The sequence below is a fragment of the Oenanthe melanoleuca genome, chromosome 6 (genome assembly GCF_029582105.1).
Source record: "Oenanthe melanoleuca isolate GR-GAL-2019-014 chromosome 6, OMel1.0, whole genome shotgun sequence".
In the NCBI taxonomy this organism is placed as follows: Eukaryota; Metazoa; Chordata; class Aves; order Passeriformes; family Muscicapidae; genus Oenanthe; species Oenanthe melanoleuca.
Window position 1 is genome coordinate 15,552,626 of NC_079340.1, and position 13,475 is coordinate 15,566,100.

The 13,475-nt window shown below is 41.4% G+C and overlaps 1 protein-coding gene across 36 annotated transcripts in view; it reads left to right on the forward strand.

The window, feature by feature from the left end:
- SORBS1 (sorbin and SH3 domain containing 1) overlaps window positions 1-13,475 on the forward strand; it is a 160,319-nt gene that overhangs the window by 103,438 nt on the left and 43,406 nt on the right. For 21 of the 36 annotated variants that reach the window (XM_056495337.1, XM_056495338.1, XM_056495340.1 and 18 more), the window contains 5 exons: window positions 1,777-2,583; window positions 3,174-3,545; window positions 6,479-6,620; window positions 11,594-11,623; window positions 12,803-12,978. In XM_056495337.1, coding sequence (XP_056351312.1) covers window positions 1,777-2,583; window positions 3,174-3,545; window positions 6,479-6,620; window positions 11,594-11,623; window positions 12,803-12,978 — 1,527 coding nt within the window. The remainder of the gene's footprint in view (window positions 1-1,776; window positions 2,584-3,173; window positions 3,546-6,478; window positions 6,621-11,593; window positions 11,624-12,802; window positions 12,979-13,475) is intronic. The other 15 variants (XM_056495366.1, XM_056495368.1, XM_056495369.1 and 12 more) reach the window with 7 other exon arrangements.

Here is a 13,475-nt window from a genome sequence, read left to right on the forward strand (position 1 = left end):
GATTATTTATACCTGAAGGTAAATTTTTGAAGTCAGTCTGCTAAGAGAAGTGCAATGTTGTCCTTTTTTTTTTTTTTTGGTTGCTCAGTCTGCCTGGTAAGGAGACTCTTCATTAGAAACAGAATTCTTATGTGCAACAGAGTCCCTTTAAAGCCTAGTTCCCTATCAGTGTGACTGCTCCCATCATAAGAGTCCCTTTAGCAATGCTACCTAGGTGAAAGTGGAAGAAGGAACAGCTCCAATGAAGGTGTGGGAAGGAGCAGCACCCTAAAGAGAGACTAATTTCTGCTCAATACTTAGAGCTGTCTTGTTGTTCTTTTCCTGATCTTACTGGTGAACAGGGAGAGCGCTGGTGCACATACTTGTTATAGAAGTCTCAAGAACTACTGTTGAAACTGAGCTAAAATGGAAGAAATTCCAAAACGAATGAATTGCTCAGAGACAGAAGCCCTTTAGAACATCACTAACCTAACTCACTTCACCACTCCCTATGCTTCGGGGAAGGGTGAGAGGGGCAGCATGAGGACAGCAGATTTTGGAGCAGCAGATGTAATTTTATGAAACTTTCTACATCTATAACCATGTAACAAGAATAGGTACTTGTCATATGTGGATGACTTTTAAAGGATGTCTCTTTCTAGATTTGACTGTTGCAAGCTGTTAAGACATCTTCATTCTCTAGTTTTGACATTTTTAGCAATGGTTTAGGCAGCCTTTGCCCATAAATATATGACAGCGGGGTGTTTGTAAAACCTATTTTCACAGTCTCCAAAGGGTTAATTGTAAAAATCCAGGGAGTTGCTGCTCACCAGGTGGGTATTCTCTTCTTTCCTGTATATCATAGTTTTCAGGTACTGGAAAAACAATAAATAAAATGAAACCTTTTATTGTTATTTTATCTCAAAACAGTTTGGCTTTCAGAAAAAATTCATTGTAATTGGAGTCGCAGTAGGCAGATGATTTGGAGTTAGCAAGCTATATGCTGCCAAGTACCAAAACCAGTAAAACTTTTCTTATTATTTACTAGAAGCAGGATTTCTCTCTTGGTGATCTTGATTCTGGAGGCAACTTCTGATGATCTCATTTCCTCAAGAAACTTTAATTATTCTAGTGTTCCTGAAAGCATTTTCAGGATGGAAAAATCCTCAAGAGAATTGAAGAGCTGGTCTTTAGAATGAAGAAATGCTGACTTTTTACTTAGCCAGCTGTGGTAGGCTACAGTACTCTCATGATGTCTGCTTTCATTAGCATTGGTGAAACTTGGCAATGTTCATTTTTCAGCAGTGCACTTAACATGCAGAGATGGCCTAGAACTCTGAATTTGGCTTTGCAGTTCAAATGTCCCTAGTGCTGGGAAGTGTTTAGTTATGCAAGCATGAGGCTGAATTTAGTTAGCCATGGTGTTAAATCTTGACTGAGGCTTTCCCAGGGGCATGGTGGGTGTTGCTGTGCAGGCCTCTTGGAACAATACAGTAGTGAGAATTATTGAGTGCAGAGATAGAGAGCCATGTAGGCAGGGACTTGAGGGCTGGGCTAAGTTTGTGTGCTGCAGTGAGCTGTGCTAAGAAAGAATGTGGGAGAGGATGAGTGCGAGTGAGTTCTGCACTGGCCTTCCAGATACTGTATTTGCTTTTTGTTCTTCCTGTATTAAAACCTGCTTAACCCAAGTCTAATGATCAAATTCATTCTGAGAATGTAATTTTTTTTCCTTCCTTTTTCCTTTCATTTGATGCTACTTCCTCTCTCCTTCCTACCTTCTTGACTCTGCCTGATCAGGCCCTTGCTCCTCCCCGTCCTCCTCTTCCCAAAGAGGAGAGCTTTGCATGGCGTCCTCGCACTGACACTAGAGCGACCAACCTGTTGCCAGTGCCCATCATGGACTGTGTGTACCTGAATGCACCCAAGCCTTACACCCAGCGTGCCTCACCAAGCACCAGTGCACGCTGTTACTTGTCCTCACCCACCCCCTATGGGGCCAGCCCCAGTGGGAAGCAAGGCTTGCCAGCAGGGCGTTCCCCCTCCTCAGGCCCCAGAGATGGGGTGCATGCTGGGCAGCCACTCTGGGAAAGTCACTCCTCATCGGGTGCAGCATCCACACAACACAACCCTGACAGGGCAGATCCCAGTAGTAAGGCTGGAACGAATTCCAGTCATGAGACGAAGGCGGATAAAAAGGTCAGCAAACTATATGTAGCTTGTTTATCTAACAGCACTTGCTCAGGCGCATCTCAAAATTCCACTGGCACCACACATGACCCAGCAGCCAGCACCAGTTTGGGCGCTGAGCTCACTCAGGCACCAGCCACCAACATTGTTTCCTCTGTAACAGACACTGAAAAGTCTCTTCCTGCTGCTCCTCCTCCTCCTATTCCTCCCAGGCCGTACTTTTACATTGTCCTCAGCAAAGACGCAGTTAGTTATGGTGCAGGCCAGCCCTCCCGGACTCAGCCGTCACCTCCGCCAGCTGTGAGGGACAGAGTGCTAGAGCCCCAGAGCACAGCTGCCACAGAGGACAGGATGAGAAAAGAGCCTTACCTTACCCAGCAGCGACAGCCACCATACAAGGCAATGGGACGCAGCATGGTACATGTTTTCTCCATAACCTTGTTTTCTTTCAGCTGAGCAAACAGTTCTTTAGTTCATTACAGTGTTTTCCCTTAATGCTTTATTCCCCTCTTACCTTAATTTCTCAGCACTTATTGTGCCACCCTGAGTCTTGTGGTCTTTTACTTGATAATATTTAACACCCCATATATGTCCCCTCAACGTTGATCTCTGTGTTCGTGTGTGTGTGTGATGTTTGTAGGGAGTTGGGTTGGGCTGGTGCAGCTCTTTCTATTTTAGGGAGATGTATAAGAAGCAAACTCTGTAATGTGTAATGGTTAGAGCTTCTCAAGTGATGGTGAATGCTGAGCTGTTCTTTGGTTTGATTTAGCCTCACTACACAGAACTGGAGAAGAGGGGTGGTGAGGGGGAATAAAGATTTTTGTGGAAAAATCATTGTGTTCATAGAGGCCAGGGCTGCAAGCCTGAAGAACTATGTCTCCTTATGGAAAGAAGATCTGATGGGGCTTTGTATCATTTTGGGTACATTCCTTGCATGACACAATATGGCTGCGTTAGACTAAAGTAACAATCTCCCCCAATGCATAACAACACCTTGTTTCCTACAGGATGCCACTGCCACCACCTCAGCTCAGCCTGGAGTTATAGTAGTCCCCCTCCTCCAGGTTAATCCAGACAGACAGCAAGAAGGCAGCTCCAGCACTCCACCACCGCCTCTGGTTCCTTTCGGGCAAGGCTCCGTATCCCCTGAGATTGTTTCTCCTGGCTCACCCTTGACTTTTCCAACTCTAGACGATTTCATTCCCCCACATCTCCAGAGGGGCTCCCACCATAACCAAGCACCCTCCACATCTGGCACATTACCCTCTGTTTACCCGAAACTGCCATTCTTCTCATCACCACCTTCACTTGTCCCTCCAGTCACGGGGGCTTTGCACAGGGGCTTGAAGCCTGAAATCACTGGAGTCATCTCACATAAAGTAAGCTTGCCAAGTACCCTCCTTGCCCTTTTCCTAAATTTGTATTCCTGGATTAAAATTACTTTCTCCTTGCAATACTAAACTTGAGGGGGGAGTGATGACTCACTCTCTGCCAGCAGCATGACAACTGAAACCTTGTTTGCGTCCTGTGCTAGTGCATGCAGTTTGCCTGCCTTGTGCAGCTTTGAACTTTCTTTTGACTTCTCACAACATTTGACTGTCTCCCTTTGTGCCCATTCTGCTGGGTGATGTACACCTTAAGAGTCTTCACAGGATTTGCTCAGAATAATGAATCCTGCATAAACTGAATAGCTGCAACTAACTGATCTTTTCAGGCTCTTTTTATAGCATCCTTAATTGTGTTTGAATAACATTGAGCAACAGCAGGCCAGTTAAAGGTTAGGGCTGGCTTTCTGTTCCACTTGGAGCCACAAGACCATATGGTGTCCACACAAATCCCTGATAAAAATCAGTGTGAGATTGCTGCCAGTATCCAATGACCTACAAGTTATAAGATCAGTTACTGTGCTAAGAGTACTCCAAGCATGGAGGTGCTATGTGATAGATTAGGCAGAGAGAGTCTCTTCATTTTGGAATGCTTGTCTTTGAAAATTTTGAATAATTCAGTCTGCAAGATTTTGAACTTGGAATTTATTGTGTTCTTCTTGAGTTAGGTTTTGTTTCTTTTCAAGCTCATCACCTATTTTAAAGTGTCCTCGAGGACAAGGAGGAAAAGTAGCTCAGTTAAAGTTGCAGAGGAAGCAAAAAGTACCCTACCCTCCTTGTGCTGAAAGTCTTAGGGCCACCTTTTCTTTTTTATGCTTGCTTGTGAGGAAAAGGAAGAAGTTCAGCAGAAACTGCATTCCCTCATGATGATGCTTGCTCTGCCCTTTGACTCTGTAGGGATGTAACAAACAGGCATGTGGGCCAGGGGGAGGAAGAAAACAACCTAGGATGATACTTTCAAAAGTTCTCAGAATTGGCCTTTCTACTTCTATTAAAATTGGTAGGTTTTTTTATTGCAGACAGCAATGAATGAAAGTTTGGAATTGGTGTTTTTGTTTTGCTTTGTTTTTTGTTTGTTTGGTGTTCTTTGTTTGTTTCTGTTTTGGAGGGGTTTTTGTGTTGTTTTGTTTTTTTTTAAATGGAGTCTATCTGCAGATTCCGGAAAAAAAAAAATTCAGGAGGCATCCAAATCATAGAGGAGGAGTGGAAATTTTGCTGTACCTGACTTTCTTGAGATGAGAGTTGAGACATTTTTGGACATGCTCACTTCAGGCATGCAGCCACCGAGCTGTTTTCCACAACGATTTAAAAGGTCTTTGTTCACCCTCTTTGGTGACTTCACTGGGGCTGCTGAGCCTATCCTGATCCAGCATCCTTCTTTGAGGGATTCTCATTTGTATTTTAGTTATCAAAGTGAAACTCAAAGCCAATTCTTGCACTTTTCCCTGACTCTTCCTCCTCTTTATTAATTTCATTGTTTGGAATATTATTGCAGTCAGCAAAATGAGGCTGGTCTCTCTCTAGGGGACATCTGTTCCTGAAGACCATTGATTCTCTTCTGTCCCCATAAAATGTCTATGGCATGACCAGCTGTCTGAAGCAAGATCACCTTTGTCCAACAGAACAAGGTTGTTCTTCTCCTTTTCCCCTCCAGGTTGGAGAGGCTGTAGGTGCTTGTTCTGATTATGGCCAATTGTCACTATGATTTATCTCTGAGCTCTGGTGCCAGGCCTTGCTTTGGCCCCTGTTCAGTCCCGTGCCTGATGCTGTAAGTCCTTTCATCTGATGCTGGTGTGTATGAAGGGCACAGATGCACTTAGCCAGAAAAGCTGGAAATAGGGATTTTTCTGGAGCAATATTCGGGGCATATTCAGGGGTTTTTTTTAATAATCATGAAAATACCCTTGAATGCTCAGCTGATTTTACAGATCAGTGGCTTGCAGCATTTGAGTCTGACAATGGAGCAGCAGGAGTGCAGGAATTTGGTTTGCTGTCCCATATTCTCTTTGTTTGGATGCTCAGTCCCCATTAAGGGTGTGTCCAAATTCCTTCAGAAGCTTGGAAAAATCTCAGTCTAAACTGATACACACAGTCTTTAGTCATCATCCCTTCTTTATCTTAGCCACCTTACCACCACCACAAGTCCAATATCCATGGACTCAGGCTTTTCAGAGGTGAGCTAGGTTTCAAAGTCTCCCTGCTGACACAGCCTGTATTTCTACAGAGCAGCCAGAGCTGTGGTGATATCAGAGGTGGGTTTGAAATAAGCAAATAATGGAGCTGGATGCTTTAGGAGAGCAAGAACAGCTTGTTATCTGTGCTCCAGCAGCAAAGCCATCTTCCTTACTGGAGTCCTATTTGTTGCTCTCTGTCAGTTTTGGGGCCTTTTCATGTCATTACTTTAATCAGGTAGGTATTACATTGTCTCTTGAGTGACAGTGCCAACTTAATTCCTTAGACTTCTCTTACCAAACCAGCTGCAGTAATACTGTTTCACTCCAGAATTGCATGAGTTTTGCATGTCTGACTTGCTATGAAAGGAATACTCTTGGAACAAATGTTTGTGTGTGGATGTATCAGGGGAAAGATGTCTGCATCTTTCCCCTCTCCCCCAACCAGATTTGCTCATTTCTGACACCTTGTGTTTGCTCCAAAGTGTCTGCTAGATGAACTTAGTGCCCTCTTTTGGAGTTGGAGTTGTGAAACCCAACACCAAATAACTGTAGTACTGCCTTAGCAAACTAATTTCATTAACAATGAGCAGGGTATGTACAAGGAGCAGGGTAATACTTGTGCTTATGCCTTTTTTACTAAAATTTTCTGTGACTATGCTTCTCATTCAGCCTAAAATGTTGGGTTTTTTTCCAGATTTTCCCAAGGTAACACCCATCTGCATGCTGCTAATGATGTGTTGCTCTTCTTTTCAGGACCCAGGTCCTGTGCTAAATGAAGTGCCCCAGCCTGGCACTGACTATTCAACCTCCATCACTTCCATCAGCAAGTCTGCCTCTGCCTATCCTTCTACCACAATTGTCAATCCCACTATTGTCCTCTTGCAGCATAATCGAGGTAAGGAGACTTCCATATAGATAATTTTGGATCAAAATTAGCAAACTGCTATGCTAGAAGGAACTGGAGAATGTGTGTGCTGTTGATAATTAGGTCCAGACTACTGAGAACTAACAAAGTTGACTCAAAAAAGTCTTAGTGACTGGAATATACAACAGGCAAGTGAGAAAGTTTTTTCTAATTAAAACCTGTGGATCAGAAAGTCTTTGAGGCTGGGAAGAGGTTTTTAACTGGGCTATGGACATATGAATAAAATATTGCAAGATAAGAGCTGTCAGGTGCCTTTTTGTGATGGAAAAGGTTGAATTCTCCCATATATCTGTAGAAACTAGGTAGCTTGAAAAGGTGATTTGCTTCTTCTTAGCTACTGCAATGTGAAAGCAGCTGTATTTTCTATTTCTGTGGGAGAGATTTGACCTCTGGATTTGTAGCAGAATTTCCCCAATAGTAAATAATCTACTTGCCCACAAGTTTGATCTTGGCAATTTTTTCCTCTATCAGTAACTGGATCAACTCAGGCTCATTTTGCAGTAATCCTTGAGCTCTGGATTTGCAAATGAGCAAAACATCTTGTTTGAGAGCTCCCAGGAATCAAAACCTTTCTCATATGAGCTGAATGGATAGTTCTATCTCTCTGCCTCTGATTTTGGAGGGAAACTTTGCTTCTCCTGTTTAGTTCTTCTGATGGCTGGCATTACCACATCTTCCCAATTCATTGTGCATCACCAAAGATTGTAGTTTGTCACAGGCCAGAGAGATACAGTCCAGTTTGCCTTGATTTCTAGTGGGCTTGGGAAACTCCAGGCATAGAGCCACTATTGCTGTGGCTTACCTTTTCAAAAGGAAGAAAAAATCAGAAAATAGAGTCAAGGCCTGCACTCTCATACTGAAGCCATTTTAATTACAGCATTGATGTGCTCCTTTGCAGTACCTCATGAGATTTTTATCAGTGCTTTTAAAAACAAGCTTCAGTCTTTGATCTTGAAAGTAGCATTCTCACTGTAGCCCAGCAGATTAAAGGGGTAATGGGTGGATTATCTCCTCCTTTTTGCTAGCATCTGAAACAGTTTTGCTTATGTACTTCTGTATGAGGATGTCTGGATTCCTCAGCTGCTTCAAGAGGAGAAAATCTAATTTGAGGCAGCCTTTTTAAATCTCAAAGCTTCTTGTTGGCTTTCTTGAGGTTGGACATGCTTTTGGCCTCTTTTTTCTTTTTTTTTTTTTTTTTTTTTTTTTTTTCCATAAAATTTGGAGTATTTTAACAAGGATATTTTTCCCTCTGTTAGACTTTAAGAGTGTGAGAGACAAAGTTGTATCATGTGATGATACATGCACACTGGCTCTGAGAGAACTGATGTGAAATTATTCTATTTACTAATTACCTTCATGGTAGACAGTTTGTTTTGTCTCAATATTGCTTTTGACCATTAGCACACATGATACTTTACCTTGATAGATTGAAGAGCCTTCTCTCATCATGTTTTTTCTGTGATACAGATCATGGCCAGATATGCCATTTGATCATATCTGTGAAATACATAATTCTAATCCCTGTTTTTCAGTATATATTAGTCAAACTTGTAATTTGCATGTATCATGTTGGTTTGACAAGGCATCATGGTCACAAATATGTATTGATTGACAGTGTATGTGTCAGACTGTATATTTATTAGAAGATCCCATGTAAATCATTTTTATGGCATTGTTGCTGACTTGACAGACAGATGTCCCAGCCATCACACTAATCTTCTTCAAAGGTTGTCACAACATTTGCTTTCATCCTTGTCCTGTGGAGTTTCCTTGGAGTCTTGGAGTGTTCCAATACATACTGAGGATGAGTGGTCCAATCTCCAGAGCTGCTCCCTTTAGAGCAGAAAACTGCTCTAAAACTCTTACTGTGATTTATATGAACATGCTCATTTTTATCTGACCTCATTTGTCCTTCAGAATAGTCCTTAGTTAGTGTTGTAGTGGAAAGTATTTCTCCATCAGACAAAGTAAGACATCATACATTTTTTTGCGTTTTTTTTTTTTTTTTTTTCAAATGCAGAATGGAAATAACTAATCAGATGTCATCTTTCCTGCTCTTTTATTACCATCGTGCCTATTTTGTAAAAGAAAACTTCATTGCTAGTTTCTGTGTATTCTTCTTGTGCCTCAAACCTATTTTTGAGTCTGAAGCATGCTGTTAATGCTTTTATCACACTGTTATTTTCTTTCATTTCCCAACATGTGTTGTCTTCTTGTAGTTGCACATTTTCTATCTTTTTTTTGTGTTGAGAATTTCCTACAGTGCCTTATGCTTCCCTTCCTATCTAGGCTTTATCCCAGCTTAGCATTAAGATTTCTTTCTGCTAGTTTAGTATTTTTAAATGGTCCTCAGATCTTAGTTACCTATTGAATTTCTATCCTGGCTGACATGATTTGTATTTAGTTTCATCTTTTATGAACCTTATCTTTCAAAACTAGGTTGCTCTCATGCCACATATCAAATTGTTACTAGGTTAAGTTCCACCTTCCCCTGAATGATCAATTATGTTTTGTGATGAAATCAATTCCTTCATGTCAAGATGATGTTTAGGAAAAATTCTTTTTGTGTGCTCTGAAATACCATGTAAATTAGAAATTTCAAGGTCATTTTAATGCAGGAACTCTGAGATCTCCAGTAGTTTAGTCTTCCAGTAATGTGACTTCCTTTCTCCTCAGTGGATTATTGATTGCTTTTCAAGGAGTTAGCTCTCTTATTCTCTGAAGTGACTGTTATACCAGACATTATCTGCTTATTATTATTACTTCTTACTATTTTGTACTTTCTTTGCTTGTTCATTAATCTGCATCTAAGTTCCTTTGATTTGGATCCATCAGAGAATTAGAAACAGGTAAATGGCATTTGAAACACAGGAAATACACTATGTTCTTTCTTGTCTGCTTGATCTCAGTAAGTTGGGATAAAAGATCTCAGAATTTTTTCTCTGGATTTCAGTAATATCTACTGAATAAAATTCATATGTATAAACAAGTCATTTCAGATCCTCTTGTTTATTTCTAGCAAATTTTCTTTTCAACACGGTTATTTTGCACCAAATATGTTCTTAAATACTTGTTTCCTCTTCCCCTAATTTTTACTGGTTTCAAGTCTTAGTCTCCTCCAGTGCCCCCTCCTCTGGGGGACCTCTGAGAGTATCTGTAATAATTCCTTCACTGTTGCCAGCAGTTTTATCCTTCTGCTTGACCTTGTCTGAGAAGCCTGCAAGTTTTTGGCCTTTGCTTACAGTCCCAGGACACAAGATCTGGAGTGAAAGCCTTAATTATCTGATATGTGTCTAGGGCTACAGTCTGGCTCTGGTCAGGCAGGAGGGTGAAATAGCAGACACCTCCTCCTCCTCCTGCTGCTTCTCTCCATCAGCTGCTCCCTTTCCTACACAGAGATACAAGGGAAAAGGAAATCTCCCCTTTGTGTGAAATGTACATTTGGGTTTTTTCATGAGAAGTCTGTTAATTCATGGTACTACCTCCTCTGTGGAAAAGAGATAGGAAAAAACTCTCAAACATTGACTCCTTAAACTTCATGCTCTTGTCAGAAGAGCTCAGTGATTCAAGAGAGTTCTCCTTGGCGACACCATCGTCACTTACATATTTTCCTCCCGCATCCCAGAGATGGGCATCATTGCATTTCTCACTTGCAGCTTCTTATAATGCACCAACCTGTTCCTGGTGTCCTGCTTACCCCAGTGAACCCTGTTCTATTCTTCTGGCTCAGAGTGCTGACCCTTCCTCTTATCCAGTGCACGTAGGGTTTTTTCCTTTTGTTGGCAGCTGTTGTGTGAACATTATGTACAGGAGCAGCTTGCCATCAGTGGTCAGCAGAGCTGGGGACTGGGGCTGAAGATCAAAGTTCAGAGGTATTGAAGAGGGAGCTACACTGAGAAGAAATACCAGTCTCCCTTGCTGAGATGACCCACTTAGCACAAATACCTGGTGAGGGTGGGTTCCTCTGGAAAACAGCACACACCTGGAGGTTTGTTACTAAGGCAGACTTGCTTGGCAAGTGTTCTATGCCACCCTAAAATGCAGTTATCTCCTGTGCAGGCATTGCATGGCATGGTTTATCATAATTATATAACAGGTGTGTTTAATATATTAAAGTTTTTTAATCTGTGCTCTAACGATATGAGCTTTCAAAAGTGTTTGTGCTTTTTATGTCAGTAAAATATTTTATTCTTTTCAAACGGCTTTCATGCTTTAAAGAGTTAATTGCTAGGGAATAGAAAAAAAGCAGAAAGCAAAGTGCTAAGCATTCTTGGTTTATTCCCAGCTGTGATTTGGGTAAGTCATTTGGACATCCTTTTAGAAAGCACTAACTTTAGGGTGGTCAAACCTGCTGAGAGATACCACAAATACTCCAGTCTGGGAACTCACTAATGAAAAGCCTCTAACCAAGGGGGCTGTTTTGAGAATCAAAGCCTTCAAGCTGTGTCTGTGCACAAATCACTGAATCTGTGGCTCAGCAATATGTGATGAGACTCAGCAAGCACCATCACTGACTTTATCCTTTCCTATATCCTTTTGAAATGCTACAGCAGTATTATTTCAAAATGTACTTCATGATAATGGTAACAGAGTTAGTTATCAAGTTGCGTGGCTCTGTGAATTTTTACTGGTTTTCAAATTGTCTCCTGTCCAATGTTTTATTCTCTGATGTTATGAAAAAAACCAAAATTTAAATAAAAGTGCTTTTTGCAAATGTGTTGGTCACTGCATCATGAGATTTGTTATCCCACAAGGCTGCTATGTGAAGAGGGGACTGTGGGCTGTCACTTTGGCAGGGTATTTGAAAACAGATTCTCTCCAGCAGCTGCTATCATTCTACAGTGTATTTCTTGCCTGTCAGAAATGCAGCACCAGAGCACTTGCTGTTTGTCTCACACATTTGTTCTGTATTTCTTTTTGTTTTGTTTCTTCCTTTACCACAGAACAGCAAAAAAGGCTTAGTAGCCTGGCAGGTATGATGTGAAAGGTCTGCTACCCCCCAGCTGCTGCCTCTGCTGGAGCAAAGCTGCTGCTTTGATAGCTTGTGGGGTGCCTTTAGCAAACACACTGCCAAAAACTGCAAAGAAATATACCAAGCACCTACATCTATTTGTCCTGAGTCATAAAACTTACCAACCTTTTAAACACAAGTCCTTTAGTTCTGACTTTTGCAGGCCAGAAGTGTGTTTGCTCATGGTACCAACAGATCAATGCATTGCTGTGCACGAGCCTTTCCTCCTCTGTCTGCCCCTATCAGATTTCTACACATTTAATGGCTTTGGGCAGGATGGTGATGTGCATGTGAATAAACTTACCTTTCTCTCTTCAGTGCATGCTGTGATGTAAAAATTATAGGGCTTGCAAAAGTCTTGATGAGGCAGACTGAAATTGCAGGTGTTTTCTCTGCAGGAAATCCACAAAGAAAAATCTTCCCTGAGTCTAAGGGTTGCTGTGCTACAGCTCTGCAGAGCAGAGTAGAGCTTCAGAACAACCTGAAGTCCTTTGGTGATGCCTGCTGCTACTTCTGAGTGTCAGTTGGGTAGTGTCAAGGAATTCCAGTTTGGAAGCAAGGCAGTCTGAAGAAGTTAGTTATTTCCCTCCATCTTCATGCAGACTCCTGTGCAATTATATCATATGTATGCTTAAATAACATTTGTTGTTTATAAACTCTGATTAGGGCATGGAAATGAATTGGAAATATCATATTCTGTGTCCAATAATGGGATTGTCAGACAGGTGAATGCAATCTGTTAAAAAGTGGTGCACCACAAACACACACCATGCTCCTTTAGGTTGAAATCTGTGCAAAAAGATGTACAGGAGAGTGTATTACTGGTGACTTCTGATGAAGACATTGTAGAGTTCCTAATTAGTCAAAAGAAACAATTATTGAAACCAAAATTGTTGTCTTATGTGACAAACTGAGACTCTCATGAGATGTGAGATGCTCACTACTGAGAGATGCTCACCTGCTTCTGCTGGCATCAGGCATTTTCTTGGGAGATTTCCTTCAGTCTAGCTGCTAATCACAATCAGCAGTGACACAGTCTGTCTCATCAACTACTTGCTAGAATTTTTGCCTTACAAGAGCAGAATATGGTGATGTTGTGAAATGCTGGGATGAGGTAAAAATCCCCCATTGTAATTTCCAGATTCAGTGCCAGACAGATTAGTTTCTGACAAAGTTGATTCAGCACTTCTACGGGACAAGACGGTTCAGGAGGCTGTGCCAAGAGAGAAGAGGGCAGTGGAAGAGAAGAGGAGCACTGTCAAGAGCCCTCTGCACATGGCTGATACCTCTGTCGATGATATTGGAATCCCACTGAGGGTAAGATGGCCCTTAGCATGTGGTTGATGCACAAAACCTGGGCTAGATTCTGCCTACCTTAGCACTGAGGAAACTCACTGAAGCTGCAGAGATTTAAGGGAAGATAGAATTCTAGTTCGAATGTATTTTATGGTGAGTTATTCTGTTTACTATCTATGACCTGTTTCAGCTGCCACAAGAGAAAGAAAATTAAAAATTAGTATTTCTTCTCATAATATCTGAAAGGAATGTTTCTGCTCCTCTGTTTCCTTCCCATCTAGCAGCTGAAGTTGAGTTTTGTCTCATTTTAATCTCATCTTGGAGGCAGATACCTTTTTTAAATGTGATTATATTCATGCAGTGTTCAGGGGAAATTATGAAAAGAATTACTAATCTGTTCCTACAACTAGTTTCTGGAATGACTTAAGCACTCAATATTTCTAACTGTCCACTGAATACTTAGGAAATTGGTATGTATGACTATAACAGGCAAGTTGTTTAATATTAGAAGTCAAACC